Below are 15,356 nucleotides of genomic sequence, written 5' to 3'. Positions count from 1 at the left end.
AATGATATTAAGAGGAATATTCTTTCAAATTTCATCTACTTTGAGATTTCACTTCATATTCCTATGATCTAGGTAACTCCTCTTGTTGATACATTCTAACTTTAATACTTCTTTTTTTCAAACCTTGAGCTAGTGGAACTAAGGACTTAAATATTAACTTGCATTAATTTGGATGCTTGATCTCTAAAACCTTGGCAAAGATTAAAAATATGACTAAATGAGGTAGTTTCCTTAGGTTTACACCAAGTAGCAGGAGGAATCAACCTAGTTGTAGTGTTCATAAAAAATAATTCTAGTCTCAACTCACAAGTAAGAGAGGTAGCCTACATGCATGGAAACCTAGGGAATTGGCTACAATGCCTTGGAGACATCCTTTTGTTATGAATAACAGAAGGTATCCTTAATTTTACAGGCTTAAATTGGCAATATGTAGTTGCACATATCTATCACTCACATATGTTGTGAGGAGTATCGGCTGAGCATCCACTACTTGTGTATAAATGTTGGCGTCATGGGGTTCTACTCCCTTGCATCAAACAAATCCATCTATTTGCATACTTAACACCATATCAAGCCAAAAATTAAGGGCATGTCTCATGAACAAAGGCTTTTGCTAAGAAAATTTTCAATTCTAGGTGTTCAATAATTTGTTAGTAACATTGAAAGGGGTTGCCTTTTTTTGGTTGCTACTGAATAGGCAAATTGTATTGTTAATTTCTCAAGACTAAACAATATACATTTTTAAGTATTTCCTTTACGAAAAATAGTCAATCTTAAAGTATTTAATTCTCAACATATTTATTTTTCTTTGTTCATATTCTTTTACATCAAAAACTTCTACACTTGATGTCAAATCTATGAACTAATGTATGTAATTTCGAGTCTATAGTTGAATTAAACATTGTCAATTTCGAGGATGATATAGAAGGGATTTCACAAAACAAAGAGTTTCATGAAATGCCCAACAATCAAAGCTTGGAAGATTCAGACCATAATTAACAAGGAAATCTTATAATATTATAGAAAAGATTTAAGATTATTGGACTAGATATTTAAGAAATATCTATGTTAGATTTTGAATGTGATTTAAGATGTATTTAGTGAAAGAGTTATTAAAATTTTGATAAGAAGAACATACGTGATGCAAACTTTGGGCAAAATTATGAAGCATTTATTTCCTGATTGATGAGCTACTTTGTGTTAATTTTGTGATCAGTTTTATTCAACTTACTGAATTTTGTATAAGGATTCTTAAGCCCTTTTAACACACACACACACACACACACACACACACATACGTATAAATGTTTTATATTTACTTATGTGAAATTTTGATATATTTGCAATCAATACATATATTGATCATGATCTATCATTTTACACTAGGGAGCTTGTTTGTCTATTTTAATCTAACAAACCATAGGATATCGACCCACCACACTTTCATTGCACATGGAAAGATCGTAGCTCTGATGTGAGAGACTAACTGTAATATGATGAGCCAATGAATGAGGCACTAACCACAAGGAGTTGAGAGACTAAAGAATTTTACAAACTTTCAATGTGTTATTTGATGTCATATTAGAACTCATCGACTACAAATATATGTGGGAGGAAAGACTTTTCATTGGAGGCACGTCCATTTGGTGATGTGCCTCCTAATTAGCCGATAGGCTTTCCTTTTGGAGTTGCCTCCAGCTAGAATTTGACTCACGCTAATAAACCATCGTTGAAAAATAGTTTTCAGACAACGGTTTTGCAGGCTCCAAGTACATTTTTGTGTAGATACAAATACATATGTTAGAGGAGATTGTAAATTTATTCCAATGCATACTTCTTTGGCCACCTAACATGAATTGTCATGATGGAAGGTGCAAGGCATGAACATAACCACTCATTTATCTTCATGCTATTCCATTCCTTTACACTTTGGTTTATAGTTGTCTTTGCATACATCATGAACCCCATTCTCCATGCTAATTTATGTACACCTGCCTCTTATTTTCATTTCCAGTGTATAGTTTTGTGGTTGCTTCCAAGATAAATTTTTAATGCAGGTAATTGAGGTTAAATGATGTGCTTCATAGTTTACTTATGTGCCAATGTTTGAATCAAATGCGGTTGCCCTTATCTTATACTTTGGCCCATCCACAATATTGATTATCTTGTGCATTGTGTTGTCATATGTTGATATCAAAATAAAAGGTCCAATATTCAATAAGCGTCACCTTGTCTTCTATAATAATTTGCACAAAATTTTAAAAAGTTGGATTTTAGGTTGGTATGTTGGTGCAATATGGGTGAATTAGAGGGTATTTCATTAAGTTTGGATTTTGTTGTTGTTCTTTTAAATGTTTCTTCTTATATCCTTTTTGTAATGCTTCTTTTAATTTATGGATGTGAACTTTGCAAAAATGCAAGCTAGATCTTTGAAAACCCATAAAATTGTGATAGATTATGAATAAATAATTGATTCTTACCATTTTAACATGTGATTTTCTTGTTAATCTTCTTTAACTCATTGCTTTTGCTCTCTTTGTAAATAGTTCTTTTTAGTTTTATTCAAACAATACTATAGGGTTTCTCATAAACAACACACACTAAGCCCTTTACCGCTTAGGTGGTTGTTTGTAGGCTCATTATCTTTAGCAAGGTTTGATCCATTCTTTCTAATTTCCATTAATACTTCAATTTAAAAAATTCTCCTATGTGAACTTTGGTAGATGTCCATAAATGTTTGATTGGAACGCGTGGGTAGTTCTTATTTTTCAACGGTCTCCTAGCCTCTGCCAAAATGGGAGCTTTAGAATAGGGCATCAACATCAAAAGAACATTGAACTTCCTCCTTAGAAGGTGACCTTGTCTCTGACAAATTGACAAGGACCTCCTCACTACCTTCTCATGGAATCAACAAGGACTATGACAGGCTACCTTATTAGTGACTAGGTTGTAATATTTTATCATGATTGTAAGATATGCACAAACTATGTTAGAAGGATTTAGAAAATGTCAACTAAATGTGATTAGCAGGTGTAAAACTAAATTCTGCAACCTCTGATAGCATTCTCATAGCTTGTACAGTAATGGGAGTTTTGGAATAGGTATATAAATCTATCACACAATAAGGAAAAAAACTTTAGTAAATGTTGTGGTTGAAGCTGCCCTGATAGTCATGTATGCAAAATGTCAAACTATAAAAAAGGAATGTGAATCGTTTGACATAATGCCTCCAAAAACCATTTGACAAAAGGATATGTAAAAGCTACATTTCCATTAGAGGTTGAGTTACCTTTCTTGTGGGTCTCAGTGTAGAATATCATCATACATAAAGACTACTTGGCATCTAGGTTACAAAATCGGAAATGTAATGGTCTTAGTCATTTCACAAGCCTACTAGAATCATCTTCAAAGAAGCTACACCATTACTTAATAAAAAAATGTAATGCTCTTAATCATTTCACAACCCTACTAGAATCATCTTCAAAGAAGCTACAACAAGAAGGTCTATGTCAGTATCTTTGGATAGTTCTTCATTTATTTTTATAAGATTTTATCCAAAAAAAATTTGAATAGAGATTTTTTTTTGGAAATCTATTAAAGTTTGAAGGGAATCAATTTGGGGGTTAGTGTAATAAATATATAGTTAAAGGCAGTTTAGGACCCTTTGAGTCTTTAGTCTTTCTTACAAGTCACTAGAACTAATTTTTCAATGATATACCAAGATTTTTAGAAGGAAGAATGAAATTCATTAAGTCTCTAGACATTTTTTGAGTTCACTTCAAATGAATCCAAATTCATCTTCCCTTTAATGAGAGGTGCCACTATTTTTTTAATACAACCACTTATGATTTAATAAAGAAAAGGAATTCAAATTTTAGTGCATTCAGGGGGGAATAGGTTGGCTTGGCCAACCCATTCCTTCTAATAGGTTGGCCTAACGAATATATTCTCCAAGGTTTTCTGTAAAATTCAAATAAGGGCCCGTCTTAATGATAAGTGGGAAATTTTAAATCTCATAAACTTTCTTTGATTTTTTTGCTCCACAATATTGTGAGAGATATAAAAACAAACCATCTCTCCTCATTTAGACAATCATGAAGTTCAAATTCAATTTCTTCTACAAATTCACATCAAAGCATTCTCAAAAAGATTTCAAGCATATAAGGCATCCTTTAAAGGAAATCTTCTCCATTGTAATAATTCATCTAAGGCCAAGTAGACCTCAATCAAACAAGAAGATCCTTTATACATCCATGTCCATTGACGAACTCCTCATCTTGCACTGTTGGTGAATCTTACTGTGGCTCTATTATGTTTCCACCTCCATTTTGTGTATCTTTTGTAGTCCTCATGGCTGTTAGTGGATTATTGGATGGACTCGCATGGTTTTTTTTCCCCTATGTTCTACTATCTAGTTCAATCCCTATTCTATCTAATGCCTCTCTTAGTGTCAGGATGACATTTTGTGGGAATTAATAGATGTTTTCATGATATTTGTTGGGGCCTATATTGTTGTTGTCTTTCCTTTAACCCAATATTTCAACTCTTTTGCAGCTATTAGAAAGTATATTCCTTCATCCCCTATCTTGGGTTTGGATGTTCTTGTTTTTTAATGACCTTCTTTTGGTGGATATCTCTAAAGGGGTTGTTTTCTTTGTTGCAGGGCGTAGGGGTGCTAAGAGTTTTCCACATGTTCTAGGGCTTTCTAGATTCCTCCTCTTGTAGTTCTTCTCTTCCTCTCCCTCATAGTAACCCCTCCTATGGTGGCCTTTCGTCAAGATGTGGTGGAGAACAAAGATTCTGCTAGAATACAACTTTGGTGGATAGACTTTTTGGTCAGTGGCCTCTACTAGATCTTCACTGTTGGGTTATAAGTTCTTTGTTTATTCTTGTAATAGTAAGATTGAGCATTTTTCTTGTACTAAAGGTTTTTTTTATATGTTTGTATTTTCTTCTTTAGATGGCAATAATTTGATCTCAAGGAATTTATGAGCTTGAGGAGAGAATGCTCTCTTCCAAGCCTTGAAATTATTCTCTCATCCTTATTACCAAACCTTATAAGGTATGCCTAGTTTGGGTGTAACTTTCAAAACCCCCCTTAATTATGGGAGATTTTATGTTATGTTCAGTTATTAATAATTCTATTGGATGGATTTTTAATGAAATAATGTCAAATTTGAGTTATGAGGGTTAACTACACAATTAAAAAATATTACTTAAACTCAAATAGTGCTTACACATTCAAGTTAGAGAAAGAATCTAAGTATAATAAAAATACATATGATACAAAACAAAAGCATTATACCTCCATTATATCATTATAATAAGATCCAATGGCTAAAGTATTGGGATGCATATGGTCTTTAATTTGATGTTACTAAATCTTATATCATCTAAGTATAATGAGTGATGGATCCCCTAGTAGTTTTCATATTCTTTCTTAAATCTAGGACTAGAGAATACAAACAATGACTAGTGTTGGTTTGCACACATATGTGCATTATAGTCTCTTGACAAGTAGTAGAAGGAGGTGAGCGATTCTTGATCAATGATGGATGTTTCCTTATAAGTTTGAGATGACATAGAGATATAGGATACTAAATATTTCAAAAGTGTCACAATGGTATAAAATTTGAATGAGAACCATGCAAACTATTCAAACTTTTTTGGCTTTTGTACTTACTCTAGGGAAATGTACGCGGATGAATATTACGAAGAAGGAAATGCTCCAAAAATTCGTTGTTCATTCTAAGCCTATCTAAATAGTACATAGTACATGCCCCACTTGTGTGGGCCCCCATTTTTGTTTATCAATGGCATCTCTTATACTACTCTTGTAAAAATAGAGGTTTTTGGAGTTATGGATCTCTTGTAGTTATTGAGAAGCCTCAATCCTTGCTCCTATGGTGCACCCAATGTTGATACAAGTTTAGTTTGTAAACATACAGTTCTATGTGTAGTACAATATGCATTGTTTATATTTTCAACAATTTCTCATTTCTCTTCCCCTTCACCTCTACATTACTATATTAAAAATAGAGGGCAAACCTATCTAACCTCTATGGTTTATTTTCATAGCACAACCATTTCAAATCAATATGATTCTATTAAAAAAAAAAAACTTTCTTTGAATAAAAGGTCCTACAAAATACTTAGTCATGATATAAAATTCCTCCCAATTGAAAATTTAAAAAACTGCCACACCAAACAAATGGCATTAACAAAAAATCGTTAAAGGATCTTTACAAATAGGAAAGGACATTGATGAGATGATTGTATGGCCATCTATAAGTTCAACCACCATTAACAAGTACACTATTGAGGGTTCGTTTGACATGACATTTACCACCCTCTTCCCAAATAGAACCGCACTACCCATGCAATCTTGAGCTAGAAAAGCACAACTTCATGAATATGCATTTCCATGATAACAAATTTGGCCAACATCCATGATTCAGATACTTTCTTTAGAACCTTATGATGAGTCATCTAGCCAATCACTTTCATCAATTTGCATTAAATAAAAAGTTGAAGACAATATACCAACCAGTTTTGAAGAAATATCCTCCCACTTAACTCACCTCCCATTTAATCAACTAACAGAAGATGTCATAGATAAAATACAATATTCTACTATTATAATTTAAGGTCCTCCTTAAAGGTTTCTATTATGTACATGTTGTAATTCTACAATCTGTATGTTCATAAAATGCCACTTTATATGATTTCTTATATTATATAGATCTTTAGTTCTACTTCCAAATAAAAAACCTATCAGCTACACCTTGCACCTCTTTTTGGTGCAAGTGCTAGTTGTTAAGGATGCAATGATAGACGCAAACTTTCATTTGCCACCATGGTTTGACATTAAACACACGTTACTTTAATAAGCCCAAACTATATGAGAAGGTCAAAACAAGGTAAATGTTTTGACAATAATTTAGCTCGGTCAATAGGGCTTTATCAACCACACCTCAAATCAACATGGCATGACAGATGTATGAAGAAAGCCTAATCACATGCGAGTAGAGTATTAGGTAGTTATATTATTCCTAAAGAATACAATATATTCTACAATTTTAATACCCAAGTCATCCTTATCAACTAAGCACATGTTGCCTTTAATAATGGAAAACATGCTTGATCACCTTGAAGCCATATGCTTGATGGACATGACAACTACAAATAGAACTTTGATTTATAATTTAATTATCATAGGATTGATTATATATATCAATCAAGGAGTTATTCTTTATGTTTTATCCGAGCGAAGCTACAACACATTAACATTCCCTCTTATCTAGGGAGGATAAACACAAGAATAAATATAATTACAAGATAATATTACAAATAACAATTTAACACATCACACACACACACACACACACACACACACACACACACACACACACACACACACACACACACACACACACACACACATATATATATATATATATATATATATCAAGGAGTTATTCTTTATGTTTTATCCGAGCGAAGCTACAACACATTAACACTCCCTCTTATCCAGGGAGGATAAACACAAGAGTAAATATAGCTGCAAGATAATATTACAAATAACAATTTAACACATATCACATCTAATATCTCATAAGAACTTCACCATTTAATATTGCATTTAATATCATGGCTATTGGTCTCCTAGAATACATGATATTCACCAATTACTAAAAAAATGTTTGATATCACATTTGATATCATGAGTATTGGCCTTCAAGAATATCAATCATATTCACCAAATAATGTTTGAGTAATGACCTTCTAGAATGTTGAGATAAAAGGTATTCACCAAATACTATGAGTAATGACCTTCTAGAACATCAAGTCGCGTGATATTCACCAAGTACTCCCTGAGTAATGGCCTTCCAAAACATCAGGACATGTAATATTCACCAAGAACTTCATATAATGGCCTTACAGAATATCAATATGCATAACATTCACCATGTACTCAAAAAATTGTTTAAAAAGTATGCGCACATGTTGCATTCTTATAATGCTTGTCATATAAACATCACTATGCAAAGTATAATCTATTATGATCTGCACATACATTGTAAGATATCTATGATAATAGAAAATTAGGTTATTGTGAGTTCACCACATTTCAATAACTTTTGCAAATAGAAGTGATGATCATTTGGAAGTCGTCACTTCCTCATGATGTACATAGAGGGTAGGCCCATTAAAATCACATAGTCATGAGATATATTCATGAATTATAGTCTTCTTGATTGCTACAATTTATTGATCACCAGAGAATCCATCTCAACATATTTTACTCCCTCTAAATCAATATGATTGAGATAACCAAAGGTTGAGTGATTCATATCCTCTATCTACTCCCTCTCTTTAAGGGTTGCCTTCAATGAAATGCCAGGCTCCCTTTGAATCTCAATCTCCCTCTTCCTGCAATAACATTCTCAGAGGAAAAGATCAAGGAAATAACTCTTCAATAGTATGTACAAACAAATACATGTGATATATATATATATATATATATATATATATATATATATATATATATATATATATATATATATATATATATATATATATAAATAATAAGTTGGTGTTCTGGGACTCCATCTCAAAAATTGTTACCAAGCCAAATTCATTTTAAAAACATTTCACTTTTATTTTGCAATTTCATGAAGATGATAATACAATAGAGAACTCCCTCTTAATCCCAGTATTTCATGTGTTATGGATATTTGAAGTTCTTTAGAATGGACATCTTTCTGGATCTATATTTGAATTGTTGACTTTGGCAAATGATGCTTGATGCTTTAGTCTATCAGGGCATTGAAATGTTGAGTGACCATAGTTTTCACATCTAAAACACTACATTATAGAGTAATCTTTTTGTTTCCTTTTCCCTTTAACTTTTTTCTTTTATCAACTTGGGTTGCGAGAACTTGAATATCACCTCTAGTGGAAGTATCATCTTGAGACATTAACATGCACTCCTCTTGTATATAGTCATCCTCGAGTCGAGCAAGTTTAGGAAGCTTGAATCGAGTGCATACTCCTTGTCTAAAAGTTTTCCATTACGGTGCTAACCCCTTTAGAGAAATCATGACTAATTTTTTTTCTCATCATAGATTTGATCAATCATCGAAAGCTGGTTCCTTAGTTAAGTTATCCTCATGAAATATGAAGCGATAGATTCTCCTTTGTTCATCTTAATGTTGGAGAGGTTGTCTTTCAGAGTTTGAATTCTAGTGGTATTGTTTATCTTAAATATTTCTTGAGTGCTTTAAACTTTTAATGTGTTGTGTCTAATTTCAAAATAATAGGAAGTAGATGATCTATAACATCATCCACAATCAATTTCATGGCTCTAGTGTCATCCTTCTCCCATTTATTTAATTCATCACTTCCCTTCGGTGGCTGCTCAAAATTTTCAATAAATTGCTTTAGGTCATTATCTTTTAGGATTAACTAATTTTGTAATGCAATATCAAATCATAACTCTTTAGCAACCATGAATGCTCTATTTGTGCATGCAAACTTTTCTCTTTGCTCCTTCATTTCTCCTTAGAAAGTTTAGGGTTTGTCCTCCTTATGAAGACTTAGGTGACTTAGGGTTAGGTATGAATCAATAGATGTGATTCATCCATTTTCTCACTTAATCCTTCCCTTTACCTGATTGGTTGCATGTAATACATTGGGAATCCAACTTAAGATTTGTCCTTATCTTCAAAATATCGCTCAGCATCTGAAGTCTCTGATGCTTGACATATGTTGATTTCTATACTATGACTTGACATCTGTATCACTCGACATTCACTGTTTGCTTGACTCCTGAATCACTCGGCATACACTGTCTACTTGGCACATGAGTGGCTCAACACTCATTGTGGAATCGACATGCTCTATTATATACATATTGTGCTCGACATGTACTACTTGTTCGACATGAACTAAGTAAATGACTTAAGTGTGTGGACACTCATTTGTCAAAACCAATCTGAGATCAACAATTGACATGCCACACTTTCACTGCACATGAACATTATAATATTTCAAAATAATAAATATAATAAAAAATATATAATTAGTTAAACAATAATTTAATTATTTAATCTTATAGCTTACATTTGTTTATTTATATGAGATAATTATTTTGACAATGTGTTGTATTATAGTTTTAAAATAATATTAATCATTTATACTAGTCACTAATGTCATGGTTAGGGTTACAATTAGGCCAAGCATTTAGGTTAGGATCTTGTTTTGGATTAGGGTTTAATATTTGGGTTATGGTAGGGTTAAAACTAGGGTTAGGGTTGAGATTATGGTTGTCAATAAAGTTTAGAGTAACAATTATGGTTAGAGTAAGGGGTCACATTAGGATTACAATTTTGATTAGGATTAGTGTTAAGGTAAGGGTTGAGGTTACATTTAGGAATATGGGAATATGGTTACTTTTATGATCAAAGTTATAATTTTAATTATTGTTAGGATTAGGATAATGATTTTAGGTTAGGATTGTTTACAATTTGAATCAATATATTGTATCCTAAATATCTCTTCAGCATACCTATTATACCTTATCATTGATAGTTAAATATTTATTAGAAAACTTTAATAATAGAAACAAAAATTAATTATTTTTTAAATCTAATAATCTATTTCCACATAAATATAGATTTTTATCAATATGCCCGCTGAACTTTTTTTTTTTTTGGGGTTTTTAATATGCTAATAAAAATTCATCACTCGTCGAGTTCAAATTTGGAAAACCTCTTCTGAATAAATCTCTCTTTTGCGGGCGGCGAAGTTGTTGACCCCACACTAAAAGGTATCGGTTTTCCGTCAATTGATGTCGTGGTAACGAACGCTACGTGAAGGCAGTTTGCAAGCTATCGATGTTACAGTGTATCAGGGAACAGGCCCAACTCAACAATTCAACCCCCAGCAGACGGTTTACTTGATTTAATAGCAGTTGGATTTGATCCTGCAAAATCGATGGCCAAGGGAGATAATATGATCAAGACGATGAGTTTAGGGCAGTCACTGATTCCTGCAATCAACAAACTGCAGGACATATTGTCTCGGCTTGGAGGTGATTCCCTGATCGATCTCCCTCAGGTGGCGGTGGTAGGAAGTCAGAGTAGCGGGAAATCAAGTGTGCTGGGAGCCCTAGTTGGCCGTGATCTTCTTCCGAGGGGTTCGCATATTTGCACGAGGAGGCCTCTCGTTTTGCAGCTCGTTCAAACTCCGCTACCGGAGGATAACGATTTGAATTATGAGGAGTGGGGTGAATTCTCTCATCTCCCAGGGCAGCGTTTCACTGATTTTTCGGCCATTCGCCACGAAATTCAGGTGATTTGTTCTCACTGGATACTAAATATTTTTAGAATTGAAGTTTAAGGGATTGAATGGTCAAAATATTGTCATTGAAGGACATACCATTTATTATTTAATTAAAATTGAGGCCTGATTAGTTTTCTTCAATTTCGAATGGTCGTGAGGGATGTAGATGGTTACAAGGTTGATTGCATAGTAAGAAGTATTTCAAATCCCCCCCACTGGGACCAATTTTACGATTTTTTTAGAAGATATAGTGAATAATAGCACGCAATTAGAAAACTATTGGATTTGGAGTTTGTCCATCTAAATTTGTCTGATCCAATCATAAATACAGTGGGCATTATTTATGCAATTGCAAGTCAGGGCTGTTGCAAATCTAGCCGTGTTGTTCACATTTTACACCCTTTGAAGTGTTGTAATGTGGCGAAATATCCAAAAATCTTGTCTCAAATGCTAAATAGACATTTAAGTGTACTGCACACATGAATGAATGGAGATTTTAAGGACGTCCACAGGCCATCAGTCTGAGGGACCATGAATCATAGCCTTACGCTAACTCCATATTCCTTTCTGATCTCCTGCAATGAATCTTGACAATCAAACTAGCAGTCTGCTTTATCTTAGCCTCCTCAAATAAACTGTGCATGCTGCCAGCCTTCAGAATGAGAAAGTGCCATTTAGTCTCAATCCCACCTTTTTTGCAGAACCTGCAAATCCTCTCCTCACACTCCTTTTTGGGCCTTTTCCATTTACCTGTTTTGCATCTGGGATGATGTGAGCCTGTCCTCAGCTGAGCTGTGAACACTCTAGCCTTAGCTTTAATATCTGACCCTAGGCAAGCTTTATACCCATGTTCATGGGATGGGTTGAACACTTTGATATAATGTGTCTTTTTTCAACCCATGTTATTAGACCACATGGCATTCTAAAATTTTCCCATGCCAAACTTCTATATTTCCACAGTGGTATTAGGACAACCTTGCAGCTTGATGCTTCATACGCTCAACTACTTTATGTTTTGCTTAATCCAAGTCGCTAGCCAAAGCCTTGTTCATCCCAATCTTGGGCCATCGCTGGTTATCCGTGTTTTCTAGTTTCATTAAATAGTTAATTAACCAAGTTTTCTTTGCACCTCCAACGGGAAAATACCAACTTCTGCTAATAGAATTTCATATGGCACTGAGGCTTTCACTTTGATACTACTATTGATTAAGTGCTTCTGCATCCTCTATAATGTTCACCCACACTTTGTCATTCTGCCCCCCTCCCCCCTCCAAACCTCGCAGCTGTAAAGAACAACTGGCATGACCAGTAAACCAAAGAGAGTTTTGTTTGTTTTGCCAGTCTCAAAGCACAGCATTTCTGCATCTTTTTTGGAGCAGTTTGGATGCTTTCCATCCTCCTCGTATCCTTTTTGCTTTGCGAGTCTCCCAATTGAGCCTATAATGGAAGTCAATCCCCAAATATTTGTATTCTTTCACAATTTCAAAGGACTGCCTTCAAAAATAAATTCAGTGTGTTTCTCCTTTCTTTTCAAAGAAAAAATCATGATTTTTGACTTGGTAGTGTTCACCTGTATCCCCACTTCTTGACAAAAGCATTCCAAAGCCTCTAAATGATCTCTTAATCAGTGAGCTCTTTTTGATATGAAGATAAGATTTTTGGCATATTAAAGAAGCTTCACCACAAATCCAACCAATTGGATCCCCTCATCATCAATTTTTTATAACTAAGATTCAAATTTATCAATATATAAGCCAAACAAAGTGTGGGATAATGGACCCCTGCTTCACACCAATGTCACCCCCAAAACACTCGGAAATTCCTTCCTTAGTTCTGGTTTTGGCTCTAACTCTCTCGTGAAGCCTTTGTATAGCTACTCTATACACATCTGGAATGTCTACTTCTTCCATTCTATTCCATTGCTCGCCTGTAGGTATTGTATCACATGCTTTCTTGAAGTCCACAAAACAGTAATATGCTTCTCCTCGCTGGTTGTCCGATATTTTCTCTGTCAAATGCCTAAGAGTGACACAATGATCAATAGTAGAATGTCTAGGTCTAAAACCTGCTTGCCCTTTTGCTCTTTTTCCTTTCCCTTTTGCCCAATTGCTGATTTGAAGTAGATTGAAATAAGCAAATTTGAAGTATGCAGAGTGTTAGCATGCACAAACAAGCTTTTTTTTGGGGACTGACAAATGAGGATCAATTTCCAGAGTGATAATGGAAGTCAATCCCTAAATATTTGTATTCTTTCACTATTTCAAAGGACTGCTGTGAAATTGCGGATTTTATAGAACAAATTTAAATATTGTTCTAGGTTCAGTTTCTACTTTGAATGATATGATATGATATGATAGATTTTAATTACGTCCATGAGGCTAAAGTAGCCTATGGGACCTACACGATCACCCCCCCAAGGCAGGGGTGGACCTAATCTAGCTGCAAAGTTTTGGTTAACTTGTCTCTCGTTCTCTGAAGTTTGATAATCAGAGCCGTTGTTCTCTTCACTTGATCTTCTTCGAATAAGTAGTTGAAGTCCTTGTTCTGCAATATCTCTGTATAACCAGATCTGATGTCATTGTATGCCAGACAATCCTTGACAAAGTGCTGCTTCGTCTCTACTGCTCCCATATTACAGAATAAACATGTTCTGTCGGCCCACTCTTCCTTTGGAACTTGCCATCTACTAGTTTCACATCGTAGCCAGTGTGAACTAGTTTTGAGTCGTGCCATCAACATTTTTGCTTTCCAATTAATAGGTGCTCTTATATAGGCCTTTTCATCATGACTAGAAGTGGGGTTAAATTCTTTAATGTATTAAGATTCTTTCCGCCCTATGTGCCTTGTCCATAAACTATTGCGAAATTTTTCCATGACAAACTTCTTTATTTCTTTAATGTTATCCGAGCAAGTATGGATGTTGATATCCCATTTTCGCATCCATTTGTCATTTTGTTTCATCCATGTGCTTTTGCGCCTAACAAGTTTTTCCTCTACGACTAGCTTGAGCCAGCGATGTGTTTCTAGACCTTGGGTTTTCTTTAAATAGCTTAGCATCCGGACCAATGCGACGGCTTCTAACGGAAAGGAGCGCACCTTCGCTAATAAGATCTCATACGACACCGTAGTCTTGACTTTAAGATTGCATGTGATGAAGTGTTTTTGAATTCTTTCTACCTGTTGCCATTTCTGTTCGGACATACTACCACCCCACACTTCACATCCATATAGAATAACCAGAGTGACCAGCAAACCAAAAAGAGTTTTCATGGTCGTCCAATCCCATAATTCTGCGTTCTTGCACCTGTTATCTAAAGAATATAACGCCTTCCAGACCCCTTGGATCCTTATTGATCTGCATGTATCCCAATTGAGTTTGTTATGAAAATCTATGCCCAAGTATTTGTACTCCTCCACAATCTCAAGAGGGTTACCTTCAAACAGGAACTCCTTCTGTATACCTCGATTCTTCTTCAGCGAGAAGATCATAACTTTGGTTTTGCTAGTATTCACTTGCATTCCCACTTTATGGCAAAAACTTTCTAGTGCTTTCAAGTGTTCTTTCAAACCTTTAGCCGTTCTAGCAAGTATTATGAGATCATCTGCATATAAGAGCAATCTTATCACAAAATGGGCCAGCTGTACCCCCTCACCATTGGTCTTGTTTATCCATTCTTCCAACTTATTAATATAGAGTCCGAATAATGTTGGAGATAGTGGACACACTTGTTTAACCCCGATGTTGTTGCCAAAATCCTCTGATAGCCCTTCCAGCGTTCTGAGTTTAGTTTTGACCTGCTCATACAATCTATGAACAACAGACCTAAGTTTTTTAGGAACTTCCAACTCTTCCATTCTGTCCCAAGTTTTGTTATGTGGCACTGTGTACATATTCCAGACAGAATTTATTGAATTGATTTTTCTTTTAATAATTGAATTTACATATTAACTTAGAAATATGCACTTGGAGAATCACACAAGTATATTGGAAATGTTTGATAATATAAGGT

At 34.5% G+C, this 15,356-nt stretch overlaps 1 protein-coding gene across 9 annotated transcripts in view; it reads left to right on the top strand.

Annotated features, from left to right (window-relative positions):
• The first annotated feature begins 10,752 nt into the window (after positions 1–10,752).
• LOC149575842 (dynamin-related protein 3A-like) overlaps positions 10,753–15,356 on the top strand; it is a 116,663-nt gene continuing 112,059 nt past the window's right edge. For 3 of the 9 annotated variants that reach the window (XR_016360259.1, XM_089815757.1, XM_089815755.1), the window contains exon 1: positions 10,791–11,355. Coding sequence is in view for 3 of the 9 variants with exons in the window: in XM_089815757.1 (XP_089671883.1) it covers positions 10,999–11,355 (357 nt within the window). In the remaining 6 variants the exon portion in view is untranslated. Of the gene's footprint in view, positions 11,356–15,356 lie in introns of all 9 variants that reach the window. The other 6 variants (XM_089815747.1, XM_089815742.1, XM_089815738.1 and 3 more) reach the window with 4 other exon arrangements.

Source organism: Cupressus sempervirens, chromosome 1 (genome assembly GCF_028749045.1).
Source record: "Cupressus sempervirens isolate cs-2001-9-10 chromosome 1, ASM2874904v1, whole genome shotgun sequence".
NCBI classification, from domain to species: Eukaryota; Viridiplantae; Streptophyta; class Pinopsida; order Cupressales; family Cupressaceae; genus Cupressus; species Cupressus sempervirens.
The sequence above is the reverse complement of the archived record's forward strand: the minus strand, read 5'-3'. Positions and strand labels throughout refer to the sequence as shown.